Source organism: Terrapene carolina, unplaced genomic scaffold (assembly GCF_002925995.2).
Source record: "Terrapene carolina triunguis isolate 2854851 unplaced genomic scaffold, T_m_triunguis-2.0 Scaffold84, whole genome shotgun sequence".
In the NCBI taxonomy this organism is placed as follows: domain Eukaryota; kingdom Metazoa; phylum Chordata; order Testudines; family Emydidae; genus Terrapene; species Terrapene triunguis.
This window is the reverse complement of record NW_020664435.1, coordinates 7874917-7891388: the sequence shown is the minus strand read 5'-3', so window position 1 is coordinate 7891388 and position 16472 is coordinate 7874917. Positions and strand designations below refer to the sequence as shown.

Here is a 16472-nt window from a genome sequence, read left to right as displayed (position 1 = left end):
TGTGCTCACTGCAACTAAAATCCTGCACGTGAAAGTCCACGCTGAATAAAATGTATGGTTCTGAGGCTGAGCTTGTGTTATTTGAAAAGAGGCTACTTTGATTTATATGGAAGCTGTGTTGCAAAAAATATATTAGTTTTCAGTGTGCCTAGATGTTGATTGAATACAGGAGGGTTTTTTTCTGTTTCCACATATAGAGCTATATTCTGTACATTGTAAATATATGTTAGTACTTTGCTAGTTTAAATGAGGAATTTATATTAACATAATCCTACAATTTAACCTGCTAGTATCTCTTTCTTTTGATAAGCTTTCCAGTACTTTGTAATAATTGTAGAGTAAAAGAGCCTTCTGTATTAGTCATTGGAGTGATTTAGAATAGTGACTTAGAGCGTGAAGCCAGAAGGTCATTTGTATGGTGCCAAGATTTTAATGCAGTCTGTCCTGTATAATAATGTGTGTTGCTGCAATGCCACCTTGTGATGAGGTGGATAAGGAGGTAGTTGAATACTGAATGGCTGACAGACAAGTAGTCTCTGTCTCCTTGTATTGTAAATACTGCCTCACCTCCCTCCGCTAAGAATATTTTAGTTGCAGTCAGGAAGCTAATCTTTCTATAATTATTTGAATAATTTATTAATACAATGATTATACTACATTTATGTGTCTGATTACCACTTTAGGTGAAAAAGAAGACGGCATCAGACAAATGTATTATTGGGGAATAGCTCCATGAATGCAATATATCATTTTTGCTTCTGATGTGATTGCCAGATAATGTTATCATAAATATAACTGATGTACTATATGCTCAGTTTTATGTGGTTACTCATTATGCCATATTTTTGCTTTCTGTTTTAGTGCTGGACCCAAAGGAGACAACATTTATGAATGGAGGTCAACTATACTGGGGCCTCCAGGTTCTGTGTATGAAGGGGGAGTTTTCTTCCTTGACATTACCTTTTCACCAGACTATCCTTTTAAACCACCTAAGGTTAGTAGAATAATTTTAAAAGTAAAATAGCAGTACCCAATGAATAATTAAATGATATATGTCCATAGTACTCCTTTTTAATAATCATTCTGCAATAAGAGAGCTAGCAGCTTCAGCCACCTCTGTAATTGTCTTTAGATCAAAGAATCAGTTAACTATTAACATATTCCAGCCTAACAGTACCCTTCATTTTTCCTCAGTCCAGCCTCCCACTACAGTTTAAAATGTTAACACTGTAAGAGCTAATCTACACTGCAGATGCATTGCTGGTATAGCCTTACTGGGAAAGGCCCTCATGGTGGAAACACATCTCATACAGGCAAAAGGAGTGCTTTTACTGGTATCATTCAACCACCTCCCCAAATGACATAAGCTACACAGGCAAAAGAACTTTTTTGCCAGGATAAGCTTCATCTACGGGGGGGAATTCTGGCGTATTCTGGTGCATATGTCAGCAAAACTTTGTAGTGTAGACCTCGCCTGAAACAGAAAGAAGGAGAATAAGAATGGTGGGGGGGAAAGGGCATGGGGGAGAATGGGGAGGAACACAGAACCCCGGCAGGGGGAAAATGGGGGACCCTGGTGGGGGATTAAAGGGGAGTTATGGAGTGCATACATAGCCCGTGGCATGCAGAGGGAATAGGGGGGCCTAGTATGGGCAGCATACAAAGGCCTGGCATGGGGCACACACAACCCCTGGTATGCAGTTGGAGTGGGGGCCAAAAAGAGCCCTGGCATGGAGGAAGAGAATGGGGGGCCATGGTAGGGAGGGCAAGGGGGAAGAGGAGGCACACAGCAGAAGAGAGGATTGCAGGGAGTCCTTGAAATAGAGGGGGATGGGAGGGTGGCACACGGGGAGATTGGAGAGATATGAGAAGATCCTGAGCTGTGCAGTGTGCTCAGCCTACAGAAGAAACAAAAGTGTATCACCCCTAGTTCTATAGTATCCCAGAGTATCTAAACAGTGAGGTCACTGACAAGAATGTTATAGTTGAGGTTCGTCTATCCCACTGACCAATGTTTTAGCCAAAACTTTCCAATTCATATTTAGGCACCTAAATAAGAGGCCTGGCTTTCAAAAATGATGAGAATCCATAGCCCCTCCTATTTAAGTCCGTTGAAGCTTTGGGTGCTCAGGCCATCTGAAAATCAGGGCTGAGACCTTCAGGCCCACTCTGGCCCCTTTACACTGCATAAAAGAGCCAGAGCAGGGCAAAGAGGATTAAATGCCCCATACTCTGCCAGGGGAGGATTCTCCAGGCATAGGAACTGTAGAACATAGCTGTAAGGCTGCCTCATCAGGGCCCCCTCACTTATCCCTGTATAGAGTCCTGGCAGGAGTGGGGCTGAGGGTGGCTGTGGAATCACAGCACTGCAGAGATTCCAGGCAGCGCTGTGGCCAATAAGGAAGCCCGAGAAGACTGCTGTAGCTTAGGCTATGCCTGCACTACAGAGCTTATGCTGGCATAGCTATCGAGGCAGAGCCCCCTGATGTAGATGCAGCATATGCACTGTTCTGTCCGCATAATTGCATCTACACTGAGGGTTTTGTCAGCTTAACTATGTTTCTAGGGAGTGTGGTTTTTCACACCCCTGACCTACATAGCTATGCTGCTATAAGTTTTGCATGTAGGCCAGGCCTTAGACAGCCTCCCCCTTCCCCCCAGGGCTGTCTAAATTATGCCAGGGTCTCTTCGGCCCACAGAACAAGACATGCACCACAGAATCCCTAATTTAGGTTCCTAAATACGGATTAAAGTGCCTATCTTTAGGCACATAAATTGGAAAATTACAGCCATTTTAAGAGTAGTTAATGTCAGTCCCCTAGCAAAAAAAAGGACGGGGGAATATTCACATGCAGGTGTTAAGTGTAGGGGTTAAGCTCTCTCCGAAATGTGAAGCCATAAGAGACTCTAAACCACAATACCTTTTTTTGGTACGGCTATCTAAAGAGCTAGATATGAGAGAGGAAGATCTGGTTCTTCTTTCTGTTGAAACTGCACTTCAGTTTTGAGGAAACACATTAAATGAGTCCTTTTTAAATAGAAGGGAAAGGTCCAATTTGCTCTCTCGCCCTGAGATAATGACTTTTTCAGGCCACACTCAATTATATTTTGGTGACTGTATTATTTTGTAAAATGAGTAATGCAATTTTGTGTTTCTTATTAATGAAATAGGGAAGTTCTTATCCTGCTTTCTAACCACTCTTTTGTGCTCCTTTATTCTTGCTTCCGGTTGTCATTATAAGACATTTGTGCATATAAATAATATAAATGTGTATTGTGATAAAGGGTGATAGAACTGATGATACTGTATTGTACTATTACAGGGCCAGCAATTATGACAAGGTCAGTTGTTATCCATAAAAAAAAATTGGGGTGTATGTGCAGAGGACCAGTATCAGTATTTTACTAAACCTCCTTTTTGCACTCTGTGACTTTTATTCTAACTGCTTTCATCCATTGTTGTAGATATTCTCTATCTTCAAATGTGCTCTGAGGAATCTTACATTGTTCATGTTTTCAGTGTGCATATTCTTCCTCGTCTCAGAAACTGACTCATGTATAAAATCCTTTGGGAAGTCCCTTGAGAAGCGGAGTGTGGGAAGGTGACTACTTGTCACAAGATAACTGCTGCAGTCAGTATGCTGTTTTAATCTGTCCTCCTAACCTTGATTTGTATAGCCTAAAAAAAATCTGTCGATGAGGCAGAGTATCTTGTAGAAACCTTTATGGTACAGTTCTGTGTATGTAAGTGGGCAGAATTGCCACCTCTCTCAGTTTTATCTTAAGTCTTGTGATATTTGATGCTGTTCTTAAAGCTCTAGCTTCTGGAGTCATGTGAATGTGAGAATCTCAGCTTTATTTTATTTTTATTCATTTTGAGTCCTCATGGTTGTGAAGAAAAGTTTAAGAAAGGCTTAAAACTAGAAGGCAAATAAAAAGAACCTAAATCTTATTAGTTTTTCTGGGGAAAAAATCTCATGATTTGGAAGCCATATCAAGATTTGGGGTGGACGGGGCCTTAATTCATGTGGGTTTTTTTGAATGCTTGCAGTTAGCAATACTGAGTAGGTGACTTGCACATAGATGCAGAATTGAAACAGCCTGACACTCATTTGTTACTATTGTAGAATTCATACATTCCTCCTGAGACTCATAGGGCTGCTTTTATCCTCTCTTACCATTAAGGAAACATTTAAAGGAACACTGTCAAATTTGATAATCTCCAAATTTGACCACAGAAGCACTGACAAGAAACTGAAACTTTGCCTCAGATGCAATCACATGACCTGGGTTGAGGTTCCAAAGGCCCATATGACAAGACACAGTTATTGTTACAAGGCCTAATCTAAAGCCCACTGAAGTCAATGGAAGTCAAACTATTTTTCTGTTTGCAGATGTCATGGAATCCATTAATGTGAGAGAGAGAGAGAGAATGTGTGTTGAGAAGCGGGGGAAAATATTTTTAAAATTATGAAAAATATCTTGCTGGTGAACTTGTAATTAGGGTTGCCAAGCATCTGGTTTTCGACCAGAATGCCTGGTTGAAAAGGGACCCTGGAGGCTCTGGTCAGCATCGCTGATCGGACTGCTAAAAGTCTGGTCGGCTCCGCAGCAGGGCTAAGGCAGGCTCCCTGCCTGCCCTGGCTCTGTGCAGGTCTTGGAAGCGGTGGCATGTGCCCACTTCGGCTCCTAGGCTCAGGGGCAGCCAGGGAACTCCGCACGCTGCCCACACCCTGAGCGCTTGCTCCCTAGCTCCCATTGGCCAGGAACCGCGGCCATTAGGAGCTGCAGGGCCAACACCGGTGGATTGGACAGCACGCAGAGCCACCTGGCCACACCTCTGCCTAGGAGCCAGAAGGGGGACATGCCGCTGTGCAAGCCAAAACCAGGAGGAATTTGGCCTATATATTTTTGAGCCCGGTAATAACATTTTAAATTTATTCTTCCATGTAGTCAAACAGTTTTCCTGCCTCTTTTCTGTACTTTCAAATTCCTTCCTCCTTTTCCATTTTTTCCTGACTTTTTCCTCATCACGTAAAAGAACTTAATCCTGTAGCCACTCAGTGTTTGCTTTTTTTTTTTTTAATTTTCCCTTTCCAAATCCTCCCTCAGTTTAAACCATCTCCTTCTTTATCATCATCCACAGCAATTTCTAAAGACTTTGGAACCATTATCCCTATGTCTCTCATTTATTTTTAAAATCTTCTCAGCTCTTTTGTGTCTGCTGCTCCTAAAGTCCCCCTGATGCTTCATCTCCATCTTTTGTACTTTTAATAACTTGAGTTTGGGGGTTGGTAAAGCCAGGAGGCTCATTTAAACTGAATCAAAAAGTATGCTTTTGGGAACAATAGTATTCTCTGTAGAACTTCAAGATTCAGGGCCAGTCCCCCTATGTGGCCCAGCTATATTCCAAAAGATCATATACCTAAACAGTATTGCCCCAGTCCACCAGATTTTCTTCACTCCACACAAACCAATCCTTCTCCCCAGGTCAATATTTTCCATCCTGCCTATCCAGTCCTGAATTATTCTGCTTGTCTATTTCTGTCAGTGTCCTTCTGAAAGTTAGGCATGAACCTAATAGCACATTAATCATAAATCAATATCAATAACTTATTTTCCATAAATAGCAAAAAAAATAAATGTCTGTGGTATATCACTAAATGCTGTTTGATTTGCTCTTTGTGATATCCATCTCTCCCTCACTCCCTCCCCCCCCTCCCCGAACTCAGTTCTTTTCAACCTTTTAACTTTGCCTCATTCATTTAAATTGGACTCAAATTAAAATTTTCTAAGCAAAAGGTCACTCACCCGTTCAATCCCTCTTTCCTTTTAAGTGGATGACATTGTGCCCTGCTTAGCTGCAGAGTGCTCATGTAGAGGAGATTTTTTCCTTCAAGGAAAACTTTCTAAAACAGCTTGATCAGAAGTGAAACAGGACCAGCCCAGCCTATCACTTATTTATGATTGTTCACAGTTCATCTATATCATCAGATACCAAGATTTATGCAACAGCTCATCTGAGAACTGACAAATTAGCTTTGTTTTTCTGGGAGGCTCGAATCAATTAAAAAATTTTGTTAGTTTCTGCTGTGTGTAAGTTTGTATGGCACTTTGAAAATTGGTTTAGCAACTAGTGGCTGATTCAGCAAGAAACCAAGCAGCCCCAGAATCCTTTTTTTTTTTTTTTTTTTTCCCCCAATTTTTTTTTGTTTTTTTGTTTTTTAAAGCATCATCTTGGTGTCAGGGGCTGCCAAACTGTGATAAGGTGTGGAACAGACCAAGTGAAGCAGAGCACATTCATATGATCTCTTCTTCTGCAAAAGCCAGATGCTGATGAGATTTTGATCTTGATTCACAAACAGCATAAATTCTGCAAGGCAAGGATTCACTTCAACCCAAAGATGAAATATCTTCCTTGTGCTGCAGTGGATGGTTGAATAGAAGGATTGGTGGCCTGTTCTGAATGGCACTTACAAAAATTAATAAAAGTATCTAGATGTCATGCCAGGGAAATATTCCTGCATTTCTTCTAGGTCTTAATGACCTCTCCAAACGCTTTTAGCAATACCTTTGAGATTCCTGTTTCTTGCTAAATATCTTCCTTTCATGCTTAAAGGTTTCCAGAAAGCTCTGTCTCCTAAAGATGTCTGGCTCTACTTCCTCTACAGTATTGGAAAGTAGAGGCATATATACCTAGGAATATTGTTCCTTTTAGTCAGCCTGGGAGAATACTAACCCATTCTAATCCTATTTGTAACTTTGTTCCATTTTAGAAAAATTGGTAAGTTTTCTAAGCATGCATACCATTAAGAAATGGGAACCTTCTGACATTCACCCTCGGTGACAAATTAATACCACAACATTTCATACACTCTTAAGTTGTCAGATGAAGGGGGTTCATTTCATTATCACACGTTCCAGCCCTCCAGAACAGAAAGTCTTTACAAATCAGTAGGCCATGTCATGTTCTCCCACATAGCTGTTTGTGGAAACAACAATATTTTCAAGAAAACTACCTCCAGGAATTGTCACTACACAGTGTCTGCATTTTCATCAAGAGTAATCTTTATTAATAATGTCTACTCAGATATTTGACTCTATTCACTCTGCTGTGGTGTCAATTCCATTTATTCATAGCTATTACAATGTAGATATATCTATCATTATCCTAGTACTTCTGCTACCTTTATTTTTGAATTTGAGTGATATATAAAATCCTTAATCCCAACTCTACCATTAATCTTTCTGAGCACTTTAATCTCAACTGACTGAAAGATGGTACACAGGACTTGAAAGCTTTCATGATGCTAACTCATTTCAAAATCAAAACTAGAATAACCGAAAAGTCTATTTCCCCTTGTAAATCTCACATGTCCATTGATTGATTGAAAAATTGTTCTCAGGATTTGAAAGTTTAGCTGCGTTAAATCAATTTAGAATGCTAGGAAAGTCTTGTTCCTTTGTAAATATCACATACGGTGTCTATAGTATCTTGTCTTAATAGCAATATTGAATATCTCTTTCATGTTTCGTACATGATAGTCACGTAATGCTAATCTGTATGCACAAAATATCATTATCTACTATAGAATCCCTCTCCTGTGATACAAGCATTATGCTCTTTTCATAAATTTAGTCTGATATACGAGACTTGAGTTCCTTTTGTCCAGAGCTTTTACTTCTCTTTTCATATTTATTTTATACATGATTGGCTTTTAAGGACAAATGTTTCTTATCTGCAGTATAGTAGCTAATTTTTCAAGATGCCATTTATCTGAGGGCAAAAGCAAGCATAAAACTGGCATTCTTCAGTATTACCAAGTGTATTGCCAATGCCTACTATTACCTAACATTCAGAAATCATGCGAGACCCCAAAAAATCAGTTTGTCTTAAAATCATGAGATTTTTCCAAAAACTAATCATAGTGCTTTTCACGTGCCTTCTGATATGTTAATCTTTTGGGGTGAAGCTGCTCACCTGCCCCAATTTGTGTTCTAGCATTTCAGGTTCAAAATTAATTGAAATACACACACACAATGCATGCATCCTTATTCACTACTCAGAGAGGCCTCTACTTACCTTCTCCTATAACTCTGGGTATGACGTCTGTCACTCTAGCCCCCCGACTTAACTTATGAGAATAGGCCGCTGCCCCACTGGCGCTGTCTCTACATGTTCTCCCTTACCCCCCTCCCGCCCTCAGCCTCCTTGTTACACCCTATCTCCTCTTGCTCCTCCTTCCCGCAATATTTAGCTCAGAATCTCCTGCCCATCCCATTGTCACTCTAAGCCATGCCACATTTCCTTGTAACTCCTTTCAACTACCTTCTGCTCCCCACATTCCCCCCGATTCCTCATAGTTTCTTGTCCTGTTTCCTAAAAACCCTTCTGCCCTTACAGTCTCATTCTCTGTTATTCTGATCCTTGCTTGACCTTCATATGAAGATTAAAGATCCCCAGTCTTTGCCAGGGGAAGGCTCACTTTCACCTATAAAAGTGAAAGGGCCATGGTGGTTATCTTGCTGAAGGCAGCCTGTGACTTCAGTCCCATTGTCAATAAATGAAGACAGAAGCCAGTTGGGGAAAGAGTGAAACTTGACTGAAGGCAGAAACCAGAAATTTATGTGAACCATTAAAAAGTAACCAAATATCAGAAGAGTCATGACAAAAATTGTGAGAATCAGCAATACGATTCTTAATCCTGCTATCCATGGCTGCCAGAACAGCTGTCTGTTAAGACTGAAAACTATAATCTGCATTTCCCCTCCCTCTCAAACCCTTTGTAACACTATCCATTTCAGTGTTTGCACCCTCACATGACACTAAAACTACATGGCAGTACACAGCAGTGACTTCAGTGGAAGTTAAGTCCAGGTGCAGTTCTTCCTTCTCCCCATTGGAATAACTTCAGTGCCCATCAAAGGGACAGAATCCCAGAGAACACCAAACAGCACCAGAGACTGTGATACACATAGAAAGAAAGTGACAAGACAGAGGAGAGGAAGAGGACATATATTAATTATGATCAGTACATGCAAAGGTCACGTTTGATATAAAATGGCATTATGAATCACTGTGGTTTTCTGGGAATCCAAGTATGTACCTGCTAATTCTTCTGAGTCTCATAATTATCATTCCTTCCCACTATATTTTCAGTATGCCAAATTGGGTCAAAAGCTTCCTTGTATTTATTTGTTTATTTATTTTAGGGCTGTCAAGCGCTTAATCATTTGATTAAAAACATTAATCACAATTAATCGCATGATTAATCACACTGTTAAACAATAATAGAATACTATTTATATAAATATTTTTGGATGTTTTCCACATTTACAAATATATTGATTTCAATTACAACACAGAATACAAAGTGTACAGTGCTCACTTTTTATTTATTTTTTATTATATATATTGGCACAGTAAAAATAAAAGAAATAGTATTTTTCAATTCACTTAATACAAGGACTGTAGTGCAATCTCTTTATCATGAAAGTTGAACTTAGAAATGTAGAATCATGAACAAAAAATAACTGCATTCAAAAATAAAACAATGTAAAACTTTAAAGCCTACAAATCCACTCAGTCCTACTTCTTGTTCAGCCAATTGCTCACACAAACAGGATATACTGTTGCCTGCTTCTTGTTTACAATGTCACCTGAAAATGAGAACAGGCGTTCGCATGGCACTGTTGTAGCCAGCATTGCAAGATATTTACGTGCCAGATGCGCTAAAGATTCGTATGTTCCTTCATGCTTCAACTACCATTCCAGAGGACTTGCCTCCATGCTGATGATGGGTTCTGCTCAATAACGATCCAAAGCAGCGCAGACCAATGCACGTTCATTTTCATCATCTGAGTCAGGTGTCACCAGCAGAAGGTTGATTTTCTTTTTTGGTGGTTCGGGTTCTGTAGTTTCCGCATCAGAGTGTTGCTCTTTTAAGATGTCTGAAAGCATGCTCCACACCTCGTCCCTCTCAGATTTAGGAAGGCACTTCAGATTCTTAAATCTTGGGTCAAGTGCTGTAGCTATCTTTAGAAATCTCACTTTGGTTCCTTCCTTGCGTTTTGTCAAATCTGCAGTGAAAGTGTTCTTAAAACAAACATGTGCTGGGTCATCATCCGAGACTGCTATAACATGAAATATATGGCAGAATGCGGGTAAAACACAGAGCAGGAGACATACAATTCTTCCCCAAGGAGTTCAGTCACAAATTTAATTAACACATTATTTGTTTAACAAGTGTCATCAGCATGGAAGCATGTCCTCTGGAATGGTGGCCAAAGCGAAGGGGCATATGAATGTTAGCATATCTGGCATGTAAATATCTTGCAACGCCGGCTACAAAAGTGCCATGCGAACGTCTGTTCTCACTTTCAGGTGACGTAAATAATAAGCAGGCAGCATTATCTCTTGTAAATGTAAACAAACTTGTTTCTCTTAGCGACTGGCTGAACAAGAAGTAGGACTGAGTGGACTTGTAAGCTCTAAAGTTTTACTTTGTTTTGTTTTTAAGTGCAGTTATGTAACAAAAAAAATCTACATTTTTAAGTTGCGCTTTCACGATAAAGAGATTGCACTACAGTACATGTATGAGATTAATTGAAAAATACTATTTATTTTGTTAATCATTTTTACAGTGCAAATATTTGTAATAAAAGTAATAACATAAAGTGAGCACTGTACACTTTGTATTCTGTGTTATAATAGAAATCAATATATTTGAAAATGTAGAAAAAATCCGAAAATTTCAATTGGTATTCTGTTGTTTAACAGTGCAATTAAAACTGCAATCAATCGTGATTAATTTTTTTGAGTTAATAGGGTTAGTTAACTCTGATTAATCAACAGCTGTGGTTTATTGATATTTGATTATAATGATCTCATCCAGAACTCATGGCACATGTACAAAATGAACTCTTACCATTTCCCCACTCCCAAACTTAGATACTTCTACCACGACCACTGTCTTCCCTTCTTCCCAAGCAGACACAAAGTGCTCTAAGTAAATATAAGTTGAGGGTGCCTAGTTTCTTGAAGGAAATTCTTTGTACAGTACCTCAAAGATTGGGTGGCACCCACCAACTTTCCTTTTGGGAAAGAAACTGTGTAATGTTTATTGGTAGTCCAGCAGTTTTATAGGCCAGTTAATTCAGTCATACTGCATAAAAATGGTACATTGTTTAAAAAAAAATTAATTAAATATATTGTAAAGAGCATGTTGATGTGTGATGTTTGACTACATTTCTGTCAGAATAGGTAGGTTTCTTTAGCTTATCATGAAAGGGCATTTTGGCAATATCCAAAAAGGAAAGATTGGTAGGCTACATTTTGGGGTTATTGTGACAGGCATGACTGGTCTGTAAGATTAAACTAGTGAGAAAGTTATCCACAGAAACAATTTTTAAAAATTCTTAAATAACAGCCAATACATCTCTGATTTGTTTTTCCACTTTCATTTGGCTGGCACAGCCTTTTTTAAATTCCGTAATCACACAAAGTAACTTCAGGAATAAAGTCATTTTACAGAAACTTGTATTGTCTGTCTTTATCTGAGAAAGCTTTTGACTCTCTGCATCACTCAATATTGCTCTGTATCCTGAAGCTCTTTGACCTGGACATGTTTCCATTTTCTTTGTTCTCCTCCTGCCCTTTCCATTATTTTCAAAGGGCTTCTTTACACAGCTTCTTAGAACATCTTGACTTGCTCTTTGTTGTAGTTACAGCAAGGATTAGTACTAGAATCCATCTTTAGACCTACCAACTCTGCATGTCAATTGAAAATATTTATATGGTACATATATGCTTAGCATTGCTCTGTTTACTTCAGATGATATTTCTTTTGCCTCTAATGCCCTTTCCACTGAGGTGGAGTGGGCGGTTAGCCAGCTTCATAATTACCATTAATATACTGTATCATTATCATAAGTAGACATTGTTTCATTTTGGACGTTATTAAAAGGTGATCCACATGAACACTGTTATACACTCCACTGAAACATTATCACTTCTAGCAAGCCATATTAAGCACTGAGCATTTTGTTACAGAAACCTAGATCATCTGTTTTGGGGGATTTATTAATTTCATTTTGGGAGGTTATTTTTAACAATTTGAGTTTTATGAAGATGTCCAAAAACTGGGGTTTTTCAGGGCTTTCTCTTTGTATATACTGTAATGAGTAATCTCTTTGTAATGTTCCCTGTTTCAAACAGCACTATGTTAGGCCTGGTCTACACTAGGCGTTTATGTCGAATTTAGCGCCGTTACATCGAATTAACCCTGCACCCGTCCACACCACGAAGCTATTTAGTTCGACATAGAGCTCTCTTAAATTCAACTTCTGTACTCCTCCCCAACGAGAGGAGTAGCGCTAAATTCGAAATGGCCATATCGAATTAGGCTAGGTGTGGATGGAAATCGACGCTAATAGCTCCGGGAGCTATCCCACAGTGCACCACTCTGTTGACGCTCTGGACAGCAGTCCGAGCTCGGATGCTCTGACCAGCCACACAGGAAAAGCCCCGGGAAAATTTGAATTCCTTTTCCTGTCTGGGCAGTTTGAATCTCATTTCCTGTTTGGACATCGTGGCGAGCTCAGCAGCACTGGCAACGATGCAGAGCTCTCCAGCAGAGATGGCCGTGCAATCTAATAGAAAGAGGGCCCCAGCATGGACTGATCGGGAAGTCTTGGATCTCATCGCTGTGTGGGGTGATGAGTCCGTGCTTTCCGAGCTGCGCTCCAAAAGAAGGAATGCGAAGATCTACGAGAAGATCTCTAAAGCCATGGCAGAGAGGGGATACAGCCGGGATGCAACGCAGTGCCGCGTGAAAATCAAGGAGCTGAGACAAGGCTACCAAAAAACCAAAGAGGCAAATGGATGCTCCGGATCCCAGCCCCACACATCCCGTTTCTACGAGGCACTGCATTCCATCCTGGGTGCGGCCGCCACCACTACCCCACCCATGACCGTGGACTCTGAGGATGGGATATTGTCCGCGGCCGGTTCCTCGGACATGTTAGCAGACGGGGAAGATGAGGAAGGAGATGAGGAGGACGAGGCAGTCGACAGCGCTTGCACCGCTGATGTCCCCGACAGCCAGGAGCTCTTCATCACCCTTACCGAGATCCCCTACCAACCGTCCCCAGCCGTTACCCCGGACACAGAATCAAGGGAAGGATCAAGCAGTAAGTGCTTTAAACATCTAAACATTTATTTTTAACAGAACTGGAATATTTATAATATTAACAATGGGTTTTTCAGGAAGTGATGTAAACATCTAAACATTTCTTTTTTACAGAACTGGAATATTTATAATATTAACAATGGGTTTCTCATGATTTCTTTGCCTTAGGCGCTTAACTATTTAGTCCCAACTATTTAAAAAAAATCTAACAATGTCCGGTTTTTCATGATTCTGCTGCCCAAGACGCTCCACTCTTTAGTCCCTGCCAGTGCAGCTACACCAAAATCCGGTCTATATGACCGGGGATAGAGATGAAATCCTCATGGGAGATCTCAACGTAGGTCTCCTGGAGGTAATGCTCAAGCCTGTTCATCAGGTTCCTGGGGAGAGCGATCTTATTGGGTCCTCCGTGGTATGAAACGTTTCCGCGCCAGGAGATAATCAAGTACTCAGGGATCATTGCCCTGCAGAGCATGGCGGCATACGGCCCTGGTTTTTGCAGGCTTTCCCTAAGCATCCGTTCCTTCTCGCTGTCTGAGATCCTCATCAGGGTGATGTCGCTCATGATGCCCTGCTTTGAATTAGGTAGGGGAATGTTAGTATTGGGACTGCTTTACAGCCACGCGGTGGAGGCGGGAGAGGGGCAGCATATACGGAAATCTTTCCCTGGGACAGCCGCGAGGGGGTGGGACAGGGGCAGAGTTCATGCTTGCCTGATTGCTGGCAGCAGAGACTGGCATTGCTTTCAATGTGAAAGGAGGCCAGTGCTACTATTAAAGTTTTAAGCAGCCACAAGTCTACGGCTTACCATGTTTGCCCGCTACCCAAATTCCGGTGTCCTGCCCCGCTTCTCCGATCGCCACTGCAAGACCACAGGCACTGAAGGCGAGGGCCGAAAATTCGACCTTGTCCTGAGTGCGCATGTGATAGGTGCAGTGCATGGTCTTGTTCACAGAGAAAGTCTATGTTCTTTGTTCACAACTACATTTATCTTTCTGAGGAATTTACTCCCTTTTTCCCATTCCCACAGACTCATCCGCGACTGTCTCCCAACCCAGCCTGGCATCACACTCCCAGAGGCTAGCGCAGATTAGGCGGAGGAAGAAGAAGACGTGGGAGGACATGTTCTCAGAACTAATGTGCTGCTCCCGAGCCCAGGCAGCCCAGCAGACACAGTGGAGGGAGAACTTGTCCCAAATGCACAGAGCAAACATGGAACGGGAGGAGAGGTGGCGTCAGGAAGACCAGCAGGCGACTCAAACGCTGCTTGGACTGATGAGGGAGCAAACGGACACGCTCCGGCGCCTTGTGGATGTTCTGCAGGACCGGAGGCAGGAGGAGAGAGCCCCGCTGCAGTGTATTTGTAACCACCCTCCCCCGCCACCAAGTCCCATACCCCCCTCACCCAAAGTCCAAAGAAGGAGGGGCGGCAGGGGCCGTGAAAAGTTTCACTCCACCCCTGCAGAGTGCTGTAGCACTAGAAGCCTCTCATTCCACAAACTTTGAAAAGTCCTTTCCTACCCACCTCACACAAGCCCCCGTCCAAGTTTCAACCCCCCTGTTTCATGTGTAGTTACAAATAAAATATACGTTTCTGTTAATTACTGTTTCCATCATTTTCTTTTGGAGGAGAGTCTGTGTGAAGGGGGGGAAGGTGGTTGGTAATTGGACAGGACAGTCACCTTTAGCAGGGTACAGAGGCGGGGGCAGGTCCAGCAGCAGGGCACATACACAGTGCAGTTACTAGTTACCCTGGTCAGTCTGGGAGGTGGTTTTCATGTTCTCTGGGGGTGGGGGGGGGCTTTGCTCTGTGACTTTGTGGCGGGGGAGGGCAGTTACAGATCTTATGCAGCGGTCCTTATCCTGGATCACAGAGCCACACAGCAGGGGATCTGTAACCCTCCTCCCCCTGCCAGAAAGTCACATAGCCGACACATACACGCAGTCCCGCCCAGGACGGCTGGCAGGCTCCGTTGAAACAACCAGTCCACCACTGCGGAGCCTGTCATTCCTGGAGTTTAGAGGCATCATTTGCATCACTACACTACACCCGCCCCCCACCACAGTCAGCGTCCCAGGTTTAAAACATTCCCGCAAAAACAGTAATAAAGACAACGGTGTTCATTAAGAAAATAGAACTGAGTTTATGTTTTGGGAAGGGGGTGAAGGGGGTATGTAGCTGGAGAGGATAGTCAACATAAACTGGGTAAAGAAACGGGGGCAGGTTCAGCTTCTGTGTCCACAAACTTAATAGTCACTGGTTACCCTGCTCACTGTGGAACCTAGCTTTCAAAGCCTCCCGGATGCACAGCGCGTCCCGCTGGACTCTTCTAATCGCCCGGCTGTCTGGCTGGGCGTAATCTGAAGCCAGGGTATTTGCCTCAACCTCCCACCCCGCCATAAAGGTCTCCCCCTTGCTCTCACAGAGATTGTGGAGCACACAGCAAGCTGCTATAACAATGGGGAGATTGGTTTCGCTGAGATCACAGCGAGTCAGTAAGCTTCTCCATCTCCCCTTGAGACGGCCAAAAGCACACTCCACCACCATTCTGCACTTGCTCAGCCGGTAGTTGAACAGTTCTTTTTCTGTGTCCAGGGCGCCAGTATAGGGCTTCATGAGCCAGGGCATTAGCGGGTAGGCTGGGTCCCCGAGGATCACTGTAGGCATCTCCACATTCCCAAGACTTATTTTGTGGTCCGGGAAGTAAATACCTTCCTGCAGCGTCTAAACAGACCAGAGTTCCTGAACACGCGAGCGTCATGAACCTTGCCCGGCCATCCGACGTTGATGTTGGTAAAACGTCCCCTATGGTCCACCAGTGCTTGCAGCACCATTGAAAAGTAGCCCTTTCTGTTAATGTACTGGCTGGCCTGGTGGTCCGGTCCCAGGATAGGGATGTGAGTTCCATCTATAGCCCCACCGCAGTTTGGGAATCCCATCGCGGCGAAGCCATCTATGATGGCCTGCACGTTTCCCAGGGTCACTACCTTTGAGAGCAGTACCTTAACGATTGCGTTGGCTACTTGCATCACAACAACCCCCACGGTAGATTTGCCCACACCAAAGTGGTTCGCGACTGACCGGTAGCTGTCTGGCGTTGCAAGCTTCCAGAGGGCTATGGCCACTCGCTTCTCGACAGTCAGGGCTGCTCGCATCCGGGTGTCATTGCGCTTCAGGGCAGGGGACAGCAACTCACAAAGTTCGAGGAAAGTCCCCTTCCGCATGCGAAAGTTTCGCAGCCACTGGGATTCATCCCAGACCTGCAGCACTATGCGGTCCCA

General features: G+C 42.6%; 1 protein-coding gene across 1 annotated transcript in view; it reads left to right on the top strand.

Annotated features, from left to right (window-relative positions):
- LOC112116838 (ubiquitin-conjugating enzyme E2 E2) overlaps positions 1-16472 on the top strand; it is a 314374-nt gene that overhangs the window by 252440 nt on the left and 45462 nt on the right. The window contains exon 4 of the mRNA XM_026649377.2: positions 862-994. Within this exon, the coding sequence (XP_026505162.1) occupies positions 862-994 (133 nt within the window). The remainder of the gene's footprint in view (positions 1-861; positions 995-16472) is intronic.